General features: G+C 61.8%; 3 protein-coding genes across 3 annotated transcripts; all 3 read right to left on the reverse strand.

Annotated features, from left to right (window-relative positions):
- Positions 1 to 1,050: 1,050 nt before the first annotated feature.
- LOC309417956 (feather keratin-like) lies at positions 1,051 to 1,460 on the reverse strand (the record flags this gene model as incomplete). The annotated part of the gene is made up of 1 exon (XM_082015642.1): positions 1,051 to 1,460. The coding sequence occupies exon 1, from the start codon at positions 1,369 to 1,371 to the stop codon at positions 1,051 to 1,053; it is 321 nt and encodes a 106-aa protein (XP_081871768.1). The 5' UTR covers positions 1,372 to 1,460.
- Positions 1,461 to 4,496: 3,036 nt separating this feature from the next.
- LOC309417954 (feather keratin-like) lies at positions 4,497 to 5,979 on the reverse strand. The gene has a single exon (XM_082015637.1). It carries the CDS (start codon positions 5,539 to 5,541, stop codon positions 5,221 to 5,223), a length of 321 nt encoding a protein of 106 aa, XP_081871763.1. The 5' UTR covers positions 5,542 to 5,979; the 3' UTR covers positions 4,497 to 5,220.
- A 2,874-nt stretch (positions 5,980 to 8,853) lies between these two features.
- On the reverse strand, positions 8,854 to 13,872 carry LOC309417541 (uncharacterized protein; the record flags this gene model as incomplete). Its single annotated transcript, XM_082015052.1, has 2 exons — positions 8,854 to 9,930; positions 13,575 to 13,872. The coding sequence occupies 2 exons, from the start codon at positions 13,870 to 13,872 to the stop codon at positions 9,389 to 9,391; spliced, it is 840 nt and encodes a 279-aa protein (XP_081871178.1). The 3' UTR covers positions 8,854 to 9,388.
- Positions 13,873 to 15,307: the final 1,435 nt, after the last annotated feature.

Genomic DNA, 15,307 nt, shown 5'->3' on the forward strand with positions numbered 1-15,307 from the left:
CACACCGGTGCCCACGGCCAGGGCACAAGCGAATGGAGGAAGCTGAAAAGACGTGCCCTTTCCTTGAAGAGAAGGCAACCCTTTTCCAGGGTGAGGGTGCTCAAGCAGTGGAACCGGTTGCGCAGACAGGTGTTGGCGTCTCCATCCTTGGAGCTACTGAAAACGTGACGGGACATGGTCCTGGACAGCCTGCTCGAGCTGACCCTGCTGGAGCAAGTTGGGTTGAAGTACATGGTCTCCGGAGGTTCCTTGCGCACTCAGTGATTCTGTTTGCTGTGCTTCTGCTTGCTGTGATGGCCAGAGAGTCGTGCTGGGGAAGAGAGTTGGTCAAGTGCGTGCCACCACGGGGAGCTTGCGTCAGAGGCATGGGTAGAGGCGCAGGAGCGTGCCCAAGCCTTTGTCTGGGCAAGCGAAGGGCTTGTGTCGCAGGCTGGAAGCCCCCCGTGCTGCTCTGTGTTATAGTTGTTGCTGGGGACATAGTTCCTAAGAGAGGCCTTGCAGGCCTTTCCCCCCCCACCCCGACAGCGTCTTGAGCCCTGGCTTTGTGCTGGGTGAGGTTGGAAGAGCCTTGATAGACGGAAGGAAGAGGAGGCGTCTCAGGCTGGCATGCAAGAGAACTTTATTGAGGGAAAAGAGTGAAACGACACGAATGCCAAGTGGAAGGGAGCCGGTCTGAGGTGCAAACAGGGCAACCATCAGCAGAGGTCCCTTGCGTGAGATGGATGTTGCCAGAGCACCGAGGTCTTCCTGCCTCGCCGTGGGAGCGGCACACCGTAGGTCTCTGGCGGTCTTTGTCTTGTGAGGAAGGGGTTGCAGCGGAGAGCAGCGGCCATGGCAGAAGGGACGATGCAAAGAAAGAAGTGGGAGGAGGAGGCACATGGGCATGTGTGCTGGACCTGGGCTGGTCCCTTCCCACTTGGTGCCTTGAGGAGAGGAGCCAAGAGCAGGGCGGCAGACCCATATGGCGGCAACGGCCGGAGGTGCATCCTCAAGCCATGCCGTGGCTTCCTGGATGTCGGTGGTGGCTGTCAGGGGTGTTGTCGAGGGCCCTTAGCAGGGGTAGCAGCCTCTTCGGCCACTAAAGCAGCCCAGGCCTCCTAAGCCGTAGCCGTAGCCGTAGCCGTAGCCGAAGCCGCCGGAGGAGACAGGCACTCCCTGGGAGCTGAGGACGTTGCCCACGGCAGCCGATGAGGAGGATCCGACGGCGGTGCTCTGGGGGAAGGAGCTGAGGATGGGTCCTGGCAGGGTGACCAGCACGGCGGGAGGCTGGATGACGACGCGGGAGTCCTCGCACTGCCTGACACAGGGCTCGTTGCAGCTGTTAGCCAGCGGGGTGGGTCCGCAGGGGCGGCAGAGGTCGTAGCAGGCCATGTGTGTGGTGTGGCGGGGCCCTGGAAGAGAGGCTGTTGAGGAGGAGGAGGGGCGTGGGGGTGCGAGGGGCGGTGTTGAAGAAGGGCAAGGGAGTGGGGAGGCCTGTTGTGGGGCAGTGGGGAGCGTGGCGGTGGGGAGGCGTCTGGGCTGCTGAGGCTGGGGGCAGAGGGTTCTGGAGGAGGCAGACCAGGTAGGACAGGAGACGGAGGGGAAGGGGGTTCAAGCTCACCTGGTTGAGCGTGGAGGAGAAGGCGTCAGGAGAAGTGTGTGAGGGAGAGAGGCGCCGGGCGGGCTTTTATGCTGGTCCCCGAGGGGGCGGGGCGGCCTTTGCGCATGACGGCCTTTTGCAGCAAGCGGCTCTTGCATGCCACAGCCTGGCAGGCTGTGAGGTGGGGTGTGTTTCCCTTCCCGCAATTCTGCAATTTCATGTCCTTTGCTTGAAGACGTGTCCACGTGGGCCCTGGCGGCAGCTTTTAAGTGCGAGTATTAGAGGCCAAAGGCTTGGTGTTGATGGCACATGTCAGGACAGGCCGAAGACGTGACCGGAGCGTAGGAGAGGTGGGGTGTCATCGGTGAGGTCATCCTGTGGCACTTGTGTGCTGTGGTTTGCGGGTGCGTTGTGAAGAGGGGCCCCCATTTCCTCGCAGCCCTGGCAGGCCGGTCTGGGCTTTGGAGGTGTGGCGGGCGTGAGGCGCTGCCCCTTCCATCACGTTCAGTCCCTCCCTGCCTGGCTCCCAGCTCGCTCAGGCTGTTTTGAGGCCTGGCCTTTCCCGTTGGGCGTGCTGTGTGCGTGTCTTGGTGCCCCTCTTGCTCGTAAGGTCGTAGCTGGGAGAAAGGGGGCTGCCTGCTTGGGTTATGCCCCCTTGGTGCCATCGCTGGGGGTGGTAGTGCAAGCGGGCAGAGGAGGGCTGCTTGCGAGAGCCGGCCGTGGTCGTGGCAGCCCTGGTTCAGAGCTCGCAAGCCCTGTGACGTGGGGAGTCCTGCGACGCTCCCCAAAGCCTTGTGCTGGCCCTTGCGTAGCGCAGCGCTCCCCTTAGCTGGGCCGGCACATGTGCAGCCTGGGCTGTGGCGGGACACAGTGCTTGGTGTGGATCACGTCACAAGGGCAGGTGGGTTTCTGGAGAGCCCGTGAGTGTGGCCAGAGGCAGAGGGGGAGTGGGAGCAGCAGGCAGGCAGAGGATTTGGTGAGCCAGGGCCTTTGGGGTCTTTACCTGGGGTGAGTGCTGAGGGGTGAGGCCACTTGTCTGCACAGGGCCTGGGCGGGCAGAAGGAGGATGTGGAGACTGCAGAGGGCATGGGAGGCGAGCCTGCAGCACGTGGCTGCAGAGCCGAGGCCCTGGTGGTGGTTGGACGCAGGCCGAAGGGTGGATGAACGGCAAGGCCTGCCCCAGTTCAGCCCAGGTGAGTGTTTTGCGGGCCGTCTGTCAGGAGAGCTGTTCTCATTGCTGAGGAAGACGAGCGGAGGTCGGCAGGAGTGCTTTGTGACTGGATGTATGCAAGTCCGTGGGCCCTTCAGGGGGCGTAGCGGCGAATGCTGAGGGGGCTGGCTGATGTCCCTGGGAAGCAACTCTCCATCTCTTGGAGATGTCCAGGTCATGATGCCTTGGAGCAGTTGCTGATGGCTGGAAGAGAGTTCATAGCCCTCCTGTCTTCGAGAAGAGCAGGAAGGACGATGTGGGAAAGTAGAGGCTGGAGGGCCTGACCTGATGCCCGCGCAAGGCGATGGAGGAAGTGGTCTCGGAGAGCACTGCCAAGCCCAGGAAGAGGGACAAGAAGGTGAGGGGGAGTGGTCGGCGCACATTTCCAAAGGGGAAATGAGGCTTGCTTGACCTCTGTGTCGTCCACGTTGATGTTGCCTAGTTGTGTGGACAAGGAGAGAGGCGTGGCTGGTGTTTACCTCAACTTTTTAGTAAAGCCTTTGACGCTTTCTCCTCTTGCACGCTCCTAGGGAAGCTGAGGAAGTGTGGGGCGCATAAGTGGCCAGTGAGGTGGACTGGAAGGTGGTTGAAGGGCTGGGCCCAGGGGCTTGTGATGAGTGGCCCAAATTGCAGCTGGGGAGGCAAGTCCCAAGAGATGTAGCCCAGGACTGGGATCCAGGGCGCCAACACTGTTCAACAGCCCCATCAGTGATGCGGGCGGTGGTACGGAGTGCCCCCTCGGCAAGTTAGCAGATGATGCAAAGTCTGGAAGCGTGGCTGAGGCACCGGCTGGTTGTGCCACCATTCAGAGACAGCTGGAGAGGCTGGAGAACGGAGCTGAGAGGAATCTCCTGGAGTTCAACAGGGGAGATGCCAAGTCCTGCATCTGGGGAGGGATAGCGCTGGGCGCCAGGACGTGCTGGAGGCCGACAGGCTGGAAAGCAGCTTTGCCGGGCACGACTTGGCGGTCCTGGTGGAGAAGGAGCTGAGTACGAGGCAGCAATGCAGCCTGGCGGCAAAAGAGGCCAAGCGTCTCCAGGGCAGCATTGGGAAGAGCGTTGCCAGCAGGTCGGCGGAGGTGATCTTGCTCTCTCTTTGGTGCTGGTGAGGCAGGCGCCATGTGGAGTCATGTGTGCAGCTGGGGACTCGCCAGGGGAAGGAGGACACGGACTTAGTGGAGCGAGTCAAGTGCAGGGCCACCCAGGGAAGTGCCTGAAGGGACTGGAAGTGCTGAAAGGATTGGAGCATCCTTCCTATGAGGAGAAGCTGCGCGAGCTGGGAGGTTTTTGAGCCAGGAGGTCAGGGCGCGCAGGGGAGATGTCAATCCACGCATGCAAGTCCCGAGTGAGAGGGAATGAGGACAGGGGAGTCAGACTGTTCACACCGGTGCCCACGGCCAGGGCACAAGCGAATGGAGGAAGCTGAAAAGACGTGCCCTTTCCTTGAAGAGAAGGCAACCCTTTTCCAGGGTGAGGGTGCTCAAGCAGTGGAACCGGTTGCGCAGACAGGTGTTGGCGTCTCCATCCTTGGAGCTACTGAAAACATGACGGGACATGGTCCTGGACAGCCTGCTCGAGCTGACCCTGCTGGAGCAAGTTGGGTTGAAGTACATGGTCTCCGGAGGTTCCTTGCGCACTCAGTGATTCTGTTTGCTGTGCCTCGGCTTGCTGTGATGGCCAGAGAGTCGTGCTGGGGAAGAGAGTTGGTCAAGTGCGTGCCGCCACGGGGAGCTTGCGTCAGAGGCATGGGTAGAGGCGCAGGAGCGTGCCCAAGCCTTTGTCTGGGCAAGCGAAGGGCTTGTGTCGCAGGCTGGAAGCCCCCCGTGCTGCTCTGTGTTATAGTTGTTGCTGGGGACATAGTTCCTAAGAGAGGCCTTGCAGGCCTTTCCCCCCCCACCCCGACAGCGTCTTGAGCCCTGGCTTTGTGCTGGGTGAGGTTGGAAGAGCCTTGATAGACGGAAGGAAGAGGAGGCGTCTCAGGCTGGCATGCAAGAGAACTTTATTGAGGGAAAAGAGTGAAATGACACGAATGCCAAGTGGAAGGGAGCCGGTCTGAGGTGCAAACAGGGCAACCATCAGCAGAGGTCCCTTGCGTGAGATGGATGTTGCCAGAGCACCGAGGTCTTCCTGCCTCGCCGTGGGAGCGGCACACCGTAGGTCTCTGGCGGTCTTTGTCTTGTGAGGAAGTGGTTGCAGCGGAGAGCAGCGGCCATGGCAGAAGGGACGATGCAAAGAAAGAAGTGGGAGGAGGAGGCACATGGGCCATGTGTGCTGGACCTGGGCTGGTCCCCTTCCCACTTGGTGCCTTGAGGAGAGGAGCCAAGAGCAGGGCGGCAGACCCATATGGCGGCAACGGCCGGAGGTGCATCCTCAAGCCATGCCGTGGCTTCCTGGATGTCGGTGGTGGCTGTCAGGGGTGTTGTCGAGGGCCCTTAGCAGGGGTAGCAGCCTCTTCGGCCACTAAAGCAGCCCAGGCCTCCTAAGCCGTAGCCGTAGCCGTAGCCGTAGCCGAAGCCGCCGGAGGAGACAGGCACTCCCTGGGAGCTGAGGACGTTGCCCACGGCAGCCGATGAGGAGGATCCGACGGCGGTGCTCTGGGGGAAGGAGCTGAGGATGGGTCCTGGCAGGGTGACCACCACGGTGGAAGGCTGGATGACGACGCGGGAGTCCTCGCACTGCCTGACACAGGGCTCGTTGCAGCTGTTAGCCAGCGGGGTGGGTCCGCAGGGGCGGCAGAGGTCGTAGCAGGCCATGTGTGTGGTGTGGCGGGGCCCTGGAAGAGAGGCTGTTGAGGAGGAGGAGGGGCGTGGGGGTGCGAGGGGCGGTGTTGAAGAAGGGCAAGGGAGTGGGGAGGCCTGTTGTGGGGCAGTGGGGAGCGTGGCGGTGGGGAGGCGTCTGGGCTGCTGAGGCTGGGGGCAGAGGGTTCTGGAGGAGGCAGGCCAGGTAGGACAGGAGACGGAGGGGAAGGGGGTTCAAGCTCACCTGGTTGAGCGTGGAGGAGAAGGCGTCAGGAGAAGTGTGTGAGGGAGAGAGGCGCCGGGCGGGCTTTTATGCTGGTCCCCGAGGGGGCGGGGCGGCCTTTGCGCATGACGGCCTTTTGCAGCAAGCGGCTCTTGCATGCCACAGCCTGGCAGGCTGTGAGGTGGGGTGTGTTTCCCTTCCCGCAATTCTGCAATTTCATGTCCTTTGCTTGAAGACGTGTCCACGTGGGCCCTGGCGGCAGCTTTTAAGTGCGAGTATTAGAGGCCAAAGGCTTGGTGTTGATGGCACATGTCAGAACAGGCCGAAGACGTGACCGGAGCGTAGGAGAGGTGGGGTGTCATCGGTGAGGTCATCCTGTGGCACTTGTGTGCTGTGGTTTGCGGGTGCGTTGTGAAGAGGGGCCCCCATTTCCTCGCAGCCCTGGCAGGCCGGTCTGGGCTTTGGAGGTGTGGCGGGCGTGAGGCGCTGCCCCTTCCATCACGTTCAGTCCCTCCCTGCCTGGCTCCCAGCTCGCTCAGGCTGTTTTGAGGCCTGGCCTTTCCCGTTGGGCGTGCTGTGTGCGTGTCTTGGTGCCCCTCTTGCTCGTAAGGTCGTAGCTGGGAGAAAGGGGGCTGCCTGCTTGGGTTATGCCCCCTTGGTGCCATCGCTGGGGGTGGTAGTGCAAGCGGGCAGAGGAGGGCTGCTTGCGAGAGCCGGCCGTGGTCGTGGCAGCCCTGGTTCAGAGCTCGCAAGCGCTGTGACGTGGGGAGTCCTGCGACGCTCCCCAAAGCCTTGTGCTGGCCCTTGCGTAGCGCAGCGCTCCCCTTAGCTGGGCCGGCACATGTGCAGCCTGGGCTGTGGCGGGACACAGTGCTTGGTGTGGATCACGTCACAAGGGCAGGTGGGTTTCTGGAGAGCCCGTGAGTGTGGCCAGAGGCAGAGGGGGAGTGGGAGCAGCAGGCAGGCAGAGGATTTGGTGAGCCAGGGCCTTTGGGGTCTTTACCTGGGGTGAGTGCTGAGGGGTGAGGCCACTTGTCTGCACAGGGCCTGGCGGGCAGAAGGAGGACGTGGAGACTGCAGAGGGCATGGGAGGCGAGCCTGCAGCACGTGGCTGCAGAGCCGAGGCCCTGGTGGTGGTTGGACGCAGGCCGAAGGGTGGATGAACGGCAAGGCCTGCCCCAGTTCAGCCCAGGTGAGTGTTTTGCGGGCCGTCTGTCAGGAGAGCTGTTCTCATTGCTGAGGAAGACGAGCGGAGGTCGGCAGGAGTGCTTTGTGACTGGATGTATGCAAGTCCGTGGGCCCTTCAGGGGGCGTAGCGGCGAATGCTGAGGGGGCTGGCTGATGTCCCTGGGAAGCAACTCTCCATCTCTTGGAGATGTCCAGGTCATGATGCCTTGGAGCAGTTGCTGATGGCTGGAAGAGAGTTCATAGCCCTCCTGTCTTCGAGAAGAGCAGGAAGGACGATGTGGGAAAGTAGAGGCTGGAGGGCCTGACCTGATGCCCGCGCAAGGCGATGGAGGAAGTGGTCTCGGAGAGCACTGCCAAGCCCAGGAAGAGGGACAAGAAGGTGAGGGGGAGTGGTCGGCGCACATTTCCAAAGGGGAAATGAGGCTTGCTTGACCTCTGTGTCGTCCACGTTGATGTTGCCTAGTTGTGTGGACAAGGAGAGAGGCGTGGCTGGTGTTTACCTCAACTTTTTAGTAAAGCCTTTGACGCTTTCTCCTCTTGCACGCTCCTAGGGAAGCTGAGGAAGTGTGGGGCGCATAAGTGGCCAGTGAGGTGGACTGGAAGGTGGTTGAAGGGCTGGGCCCAGGGGCTTGTGATGAGTGGCCCAAATTGCAGCTGGGGAGGCAAGTCCCAAGAGATGTAGCCCAGGACTGGGATCCAGGGCGCCAACACTGTTCAACAGCCCCATCAGTGATGCGGGCGGTGGTACGGAGTGCCCCCTCGGCAAGTTAGCAGATGATGCAAAGTCTGGAAGCGTGGCTGAGGCACCGGCTGGTTGTGCCACCATTCAGAGACAGCTGGAGAGGCTGGAGAACGGAGCTGAGAGGAATCTCCTGGAGTTCAACAGGGGAGATGCCAAGTCCTGCATCTGGGGAGGGATAGCGCTGGGCGCCAGGACGTGCTGGAGGCCGACAGGCTGGAAAGCAGCTTTGCCGGGCACGACTTGGCGGTCCTGGTGGAGAAGGAGCTGAGTACGAGGCAGCAATGCAGCCTGGCGGCAAAAGAGGCCAAGCGTCTCCAGGGCAGCATTGGGAAGAGCGTTGCCAGCAGGTCGGCGGAGGTGATCTTGCTCTCTCTTTGGTGCTGGTGAGGCAGGCGCCATGTGGAGTCATGTGTGCAGCTGGGGGCTCGCCAGGGGAAGGAGGACATGGACTTAGTGGAGCGAGTCAAGTGCAGGGCCACCCAGGGAAGTGCCTGAAGGGACTGGAAGTGCTGAAAGGATTGGAGCATCCTTCCTATGAGGAGAAGCTGCGCGAGCTGGGAGGTTTTTGAGCCAGGAGGTCAGGGCGCGCAGGGGAGATGTCAATCCACGCATGCAAGTCCCGAGCGAGAGGGAATGAGGACAGGGGAGTCAGACTGTTCACACCGGTGCCCACGGCCAGGGCACAAGCGAATGGAGGAAGCTGAAAAGACGTGCCCTTTCCTTGAAGAGAAGGCAACCCTTTTCCAGGGTGAGGGTGCTCAAGCAGTGGAACCGGTTGCGCAGACAGGTGTTGGCGTCTCCATCCTTGGAGCTACTGAAAACGTGACGGGACATGGTCCTGGACAGCCTGCTCGAGCTGACCCTGCTGGAGCAAGTTGGGTTGAAGTACATGGTCTCCGGAGGTTCCTTGCGCACTCAGTGATTCTGTTTGCTGTGCTTCTGCTTGCTGTGATGGCCAGAGAGTTGTGCTGGGGAAGAGAGTTGGTCAAGTGCATGCCGCCACGGGGAGCTTGCGTCAGAGGCATGGGTAGAGGCGCAGGAGTGTGCCCAAGCCTTTGTCTGGGCAAGCGAAGGGCTTGTGTCGCAGGCTGGAAGCCCCCCGTGCTGCTCTGTGTTATAGTTGTTGCTGGGGACATAGTTCCTAAGAGAGGCCTTGCAGGCCTTTCCCCCCCACCCCGACAGCGTCTTGAGCCCTGGCTTTGTGCTGGGTGAGGTTGGAAGAGCCTTGATAGACGGAAGGAAGAGGAGGCGTCTCAGGCTGGCATGCAAGAGAACTTTATTGAGGGAAAAGAGTGAAATGACACGAATGCCAAGTGGAAGGGAGCCGGTCTGAGGTGCAAACAGGGCAACCATCAGCAGAGGTCCCTTGCGTGAGATGGATGTTGCCAGAGCACCGAGGTCTTCCTGCCTCGCCGTGGGAGCGGCACACCGTAGGTCTCTGGCGGTCTTTGTCTTGTGAGGAAGTGGTTGCAGCGGAGAGCAGCGGCCATGGCAGAAGGGACGATGCAAAGAAAGAAGTGGGAGGAGGAGGCACATGGGCCATGTGTGCTGGACCTGGGCTGGTCCCCTTCCCACTTGGTGCCTTGAGGAGAGGAGCCAAGAGCAGGGCGGCAGACCCATATGGCGGCAACGGCCGGAGGTGCATCCTCAAGCCATGCCGTGGCTTCCTGGATGTCGGTGGTGGCTGTCAGGGGTGTTGTCGAGGGCCCTTAGCAGGGGTAGCAGCCTCTTCGGCCACTAAAGCAGCCCAGGCCTCCTAAGCCGTAGCCGTAGCCGTAGCCGTAGCCGAAGCCGCCGGAGGAGACAGGCACTCCCTGGGAGCTGAGGACGTTGCCCACGGCAGCCGATGAGGAGGATCCGACGGCGGTGCTCTGGGGGAAGGAGCTGAGGATGGGTCCTGGCAGGGTGACCACCACGGTGGAAGGCTGGATGACGACGCGGGAGTCCTCGCACTGCCTGACACAGGGCTCGTTGCAGCTGTTAGCCAGCGGGGTGGGTCCGCAGGGGCGGCAGAGGTCGTAGCAGGCCATGTGTGTGGTGTGGCGGGGCCCTGGAAGAGAGGCTGTTGAGGAGGAGGAGGGGCGTGGGGGTGCGAGGGGCGGTGTTGAAGAAGGGCAAGGGAGTGGGGAGGCCTGTTGTGGGGCAGTGGGGAGCGTGGCGGTGGGGAGGCGTCTGGGCTGCTGAGGCTGGGGGCAGAGGGTTCTGGAGGAGGCAGGCCAGGTAGGACAGGAGACGGAGGGGAAGGGGGTTCAAGCTCACCTGGTTGAGCGTGGAGGAGAAGGCGTCAGGAGAAGTGTGTGAGGGAGAGAGGCGCCGGGCGGGCTTTTATGCTGGTCCCCGAGGGGGCGGGGCGGCCTTTGCGCATGACGGCCTTTTGCAGCAAGCGGCTCTTGCATGCCACAGCCTGGCAGGCTGTGAGGTGGGGTGTGTTTCCCTTCCCGCAATTCTGCAATTTCATGTCCTTTGCTTGAAGACGTGTCCACGTGGGCCCTGGCGGCAGCTTTTAAGTGCGAGTATTAGAGGCCAAAGGCTTGGTGTTGATGGCACATGTCAGGACAGGCCGAAGACGTGACCGGAGCGTAGGAGAGGTGGGGTGTCATCGGTGAGGTCATCCTGTGGCACTTGTGTGCTGTGGTTTGCGGGTGCATTGTGAAGAGGGGCCCCCATTTCCTCGCAGCCCTGGCAGGCCGGTCTGGGCTTTGGAGGTGTGGCGGGCGTGAGGCGCTGCCCCTTCCATCACGTTCAGTCCCTCCCTGCCTGGCTCCCAGCTCGCTCAGGCTGTTTTGAGGCCTGGCCTTTCCCGTTGGGCGTGCTGTGTGCGTGTCTTGGTGCCCCTCTTGCTCGTAAGGTCGTAGCTGGGAGAAAGGGGGCTGCCTGCTTGGGTTATGCCCCCTTGGTGCCATCGCTGGGGGTGGTAGTGCAAGCGGGCAGAGGAGGGCTGCTTGCGAGAGCCGGCCGTGGTCGTGGCAGCCCTGGTTCAGAGCTCGCAAGCCCTGTGACGTGGGGAGTCCTGCGACGCTCCCCAAAGCCTTGTGCTGGCCCTTGCGTAGCGCAGCGCTCCCCTTAGCTGGGCCGGCACATGTGCAGCCTGGGCTGTGGCGGGACACAGTGCTTGGTGTGGATCACGTCACAAGGGCAGGTGGGTTTCTGGAGAGCCCGTGAGTGTGGCCAGAGGCAGAGGGGGAGTGGGAGCAGCAGGCAGGCAGAGGATTTGGTGAGCCAGGGCCTTTGGGGTCTTTACCTGGGGTGAGTGCTGAGGGGTGAGGCCACTTGTCTGCACAGGGCCTGGCGGGCAGAAGGAGGATGTGGAGACTGCAGAGGGCATGGGAGGCGAGCCTGCAGCACGTGGCTGCAGAGCCGAGGCCCTGGTGGTGGTTGGACGCAGGCCGAAGGGTGGATGAACGGCAAGGCCTGCCCCAGTTCAGCCCAGGTGAGTGTTTTGCGGGCCGTCTGTCAGGAGAGCTGTTCTCATTGCTGAGGAAGACGAGCGGAGGTCGGCAGGAGTGCTTTGTGACTGGATGTATGCAAGTCCGTGGGCCCTTCAGGGGGCGTAGCGGCGAATGCTGAGGGGGCTGGCTGATGTCCCTGGGAAGCAACTCTCCATCTCTTGGAGATGTCCAGGTCATGATGCCTTGGAGCAGTTGCTGATGGCTGGAAGAGAGTTCATAGCCCTCCTGTCTTCGAGAAGAGCAGGAAGGACGATGTGGGAAAGTAGAGGCTGGCGGGCCTGACCTGATGCCCGCGCAAGGCGATGGAGGAAGTGGTCTCGGAGAGCACTGCCAAGCCCAGGAAGAGGGACAAGAAGGTGAGGGGGAGTGGTCGGCGCATATTTCCAAAGGGGAAATGAGGCTTGCTTGACCTCTGTGTCGTCCACGTTGATGTTGCCTAGTTGTGTGGACAAGGAGAGAGGCGTGGCTGGTGTTTACCTCAACTTTTTAGTAAAGCCTTTGACGCTTTCTCCTCTTGCACGCTCCTAGGGAAGCTGAGGAAGTGTGGGGCGCATAAGTGGCCAGTGAGGTGGACTGGAAGGTGGTTGAAGGGCTGGGCCCAGGGGCTTGTGATGAGTGGCCCAAATTGCAGCTGGGGAGGCAAGTCCCAAGAGATGTAGCCCAGGACTGGGATCCAGGGCGCCAACACTGTTCAACAGCCCCATCAGTGATGCGGGCGGTGGTACGGAGTGCCCCCTCGGCAAGTTAGCAGATGATGCAAAGTCTGGAAGCGTGGCTGAGGCACCGGCTGGTTGTGCCACCGTTCAGAGACAGCTGGAGAGGCTGGAGAACAGAGCTGAGAGGAATCTCCTGGAGTTCAACAGGGGAGATGCCAAGTCCTGCATCTGGGGAGGGATAGCGCTGGGCGCGAGGACGTGCTGGAGGCCGACAGGCTGGAAAGCAGCTTTGCCGGGCACGACTTGGCGGTCCTGGTGGAGAAGGAGCTGAGTACGAGGCAGCAATGCAGCCTGGTGGCAAAAGAGGCCAAGCGTCTCCAGGGCAGCATTGGGAAGAGCGTTGCCAGCAGGTCGGCGGAGGTGATCTTGCTCTCTCTTTGGTGCTGGTGAGGCAGGCGCCATGTGGAGTCATGTGTGCAGCTGGGGGCTCGCCAGGGGAAGGAGGACACGGACTTAGTGGAGCGAGTCAAGTGCAGGGCCACCCAGGGAAGTGCCTGAAGGGACTGGAAGTGCTGAAAGGATTGGAGCATCCTTCCTATGAGGAGAAGCTGCGCGAGCTGGGAGGTTTTTGAGCCAGGAGGTCAGGGCGCGCAGGGGAGATGTCAATCCACGCATGCAAGTCCCGAGTGAGAGGGAATGAGGACAGGGGAGTCAGACTGTTCACACCGGTGCCCACGGCCAGGGCACAAGCGAATGGAGGAAGCTGAAAAGACGTGCCCTTTCCTTGAAGAGAAGGCAACCCTTTTCCAGGGTGAGGGTGCTCAAGCAGTGGAACCGGTTGCGCAGACAGGTGTTGGCGTCTCCATCCTTGGAGCTACTGAAAACGTGACGGGACATGGTCCTGGACAGCCTGCTCGAGCTGACCCTGCTGGAGCAAGTTGGGTTGAAGTACATGGTCTCCGGAGGTTCCTTGCGCACTCAGTGATTCTGTTTGCTGTGCTTCTGCTTGCTGTGATGGCCAGAGAGTCGTGCTGGGGAAGAGAGTTGGTCAAGTGCGTGCCGCCACGGGGAGCTTGCGTCAGAGGCATGGGTAGAGGCGCAGGAGCGTGCCCAAGCCTTTGTCTGGGCAAGCGAAGGGCTTGTGTCGCAGGCTGGAAGCCCCCCGTGCTGCTCTGTGTTATAGTTGTTGCTGGGGACATAGTTCCTAAGAGAGGCCTTGCAGGCCTTTCCCCCCCCACCCCGACAGCGTCTTGAGCCCTGGCTTTGTGCTGGGTGAGGTTGGAAGAGCCTTGATAGACGGAAGGAAGAGGAGGCGTCTCAGGCTGGCATGCAAGAGAACTTTATTGAGGGAAAAGAGTGAAACGACACGAATGCCAAGTGGAAGGGAGCCGGTCTGAGGTGCAAACAGGGCAACCATCAGCAGAGGTCCCTTGCGTGAGATGGATGTTGCCAGAGCACCGAGGTCTTCCTGCCTCGCCGTGGGAGCGGCACACCGTAGGTCTCTGGCGGTCTTTGTCTTGTGAGGAAGGGGTTGCAGCGGAGAGCAGCGGCCATGGCAGAAGGGACGATGCAAAGAAAGAAGTGGGAGGAGGAGGCACATGGGCCATGTGTGCTGGACCTGGGCTGGTCCCCTTCCCACTTGGTGCCTTGAGGAGAGGAGCCAAGAGCAGGGCGGCAGACCCATATGGCGGCAACGGCCGGAGGTGCATCCTCAAGCCATGCCGTGGCTTCCTGGATGTCGGTGGTGGCTGTCAGGGGTGTTGTCGAGGGCCCTTAGCAGGGGTAGCAGCCTCTTCGGCCACTAAAGCAGCCCAGGCCTCCTAAGCCGTAGCCGTAGCCGTAGCCGAAGCCGCCGGAGGAGACAGGCACTCCCTGGGAGCTGAGGACGTTGCCCACGGCAGCCGATGAGGAGGATCCGACGGCGGTGCTCTGGGGGAAGGAGCTGAGGATGGGTCCTGGCAGGGTGACCACCACGGTGGAAGGCTGGATGACGACGCGGGAGTCCTCGCACTGCCTGACACAGGGCTCGTTGCAGCTGTTAGCCAGCGGGGTGGGTCCGCAGGGGCGGCAGAGGTCGTAGCAGGCCATGTGTGTGGTGTGGCGGGGCCCTGGAAGAGAGGCTGTTGAGGAGGAGGAGGGGCGTGGAGGTGCGAGGGGCGGTGTTGAAGAAGGGCAAGGGAGTGGGGAGGCCTGTTGTGGGGCAGTGGGGAGCGTGGCGGTGGGGAGGCGTCTGGGCTGCTGAGGCTGGGGGCAGAGGGTTCTGGAGGAGGCAGGCCAGGTAGGACAGGAGACGAAGGGGAAGGGGGTTCAAGCTCACCTGGTTGAGCGTGGAGGAGAAGGCGTCAGGAGAAGTGTGTGAGGGAGAGAGGCGCCGGGCGGGCTTTTATGCTGGTCCCTGAGGGGGCGGGGCGGCCTGTGCGCATGACGGCCTTTTGCAGCAAGTGGCTCTTGCATGCCACAGCCTGGCAGGCTGTGAGGTGGGGTGTGTTTCCCTTCCCGCAATTCTGCAATTTCATGTCCTTTGCTTGAAGACGTGTCCACGTGGGCCCTGGCGGCAGCTTTTAAGTGCGAGTATTAGAGGCCAAAGGCTTGGTGTTGATGGCACATGTCAGGACAGGCCGAAGACGTGACCGGAGCGTAGGAGAGGTGGGGTGTCATCGGTGAGGTCATCCTGTGGCACTTGTGTGCTGTGGTTTGCGGGTGCGTTGTGAAGAGGGGCCCCCATTTCCTCGCAGCCCTGGCAGGCCGGTCTGGGCTTTGGAGGTGTGGCGGGCGTGAGGCGCTGCCCCTTCCATCACGTTCAGTCCCTCCCTGCCTGGCTCCCAGCTCGCTCAGGCTGTTTTGAGGCCTGGCCTTTCCCGTTGGGCGTGCTGTGTGCGTGTCTTGGTGCCCCTCTTGCTCGTAAGGTCGTAGCTGGGAGAAAGGGGGCTGCCTGCTTGGGTTATGCCCCCTTGGTGCCATCGCTGGGGGTGGTAGTGCAAGCGGGCAGAGGAGGGCTGCTTGCGAGAGCCGGCCGTGGTCGTGGCAGCCCTGGTTCAGAGCTCGCAAGCCCTGTGACGTGGGGAGTCCTGCGACGCTCCCCAAAGCCTTGTGCTGGCCCTTGCGTAGCGCAGCGCTCCCCTTAGCTGGGCCGGCACATGTGCAGCCTGGGCTGTGGCGGGACACAGTGCTTGGTGTGGATCACGTCACAAGGGCAGGTGGGTTTCTGGAGAGCCCGTGAGTGTGGCCAGAGGCAGAGGGGGAGTGGGAGCAGCAGGCAGGCAGAGGATTTGGTGAGCCAGGGCCTTTGGGGTCTTTACCTGGGGTGAGTGCTGAGGGGTGAGGCCACTTGTCTGCACAGGGCCTGGCGGGCAGAAGGAGGATGTGGAGACTGCAGAGGGCATGGGAGGCGAGCCTGCAGCACGTGGCCCTGGTGGTGGTTGGACGCAGGCCGAAGGGTGGATGAACGGCAAGGCCTGCCCCAGTTCAGCCCAGGTGAGTGTTTTGCGGGCCGTCTGTCAGGAGAGCTGTTCTCATTGCTGAG

Source organism: Phaethon aethereus (assembly GCF_964289735.1).
Source record: "Phaethon aethereus genome assembly, chromosome: 2".
NCBI lineage: Eukaryota > Metazoa > Chordata > Aves > Phaethontiformes > Phaethontidae > Phaethon > Phaethon aethereus.

Excerpts from the sequence above, each read along its gene's own strand:
- LOC309417954 (XM_082015637.1), bottom strand. The coding sequence starts at position 5,541 with ATGGCCTGCTACGACCTCTGCCGCCCCTGCGGACCCACCCCGCTGGCT.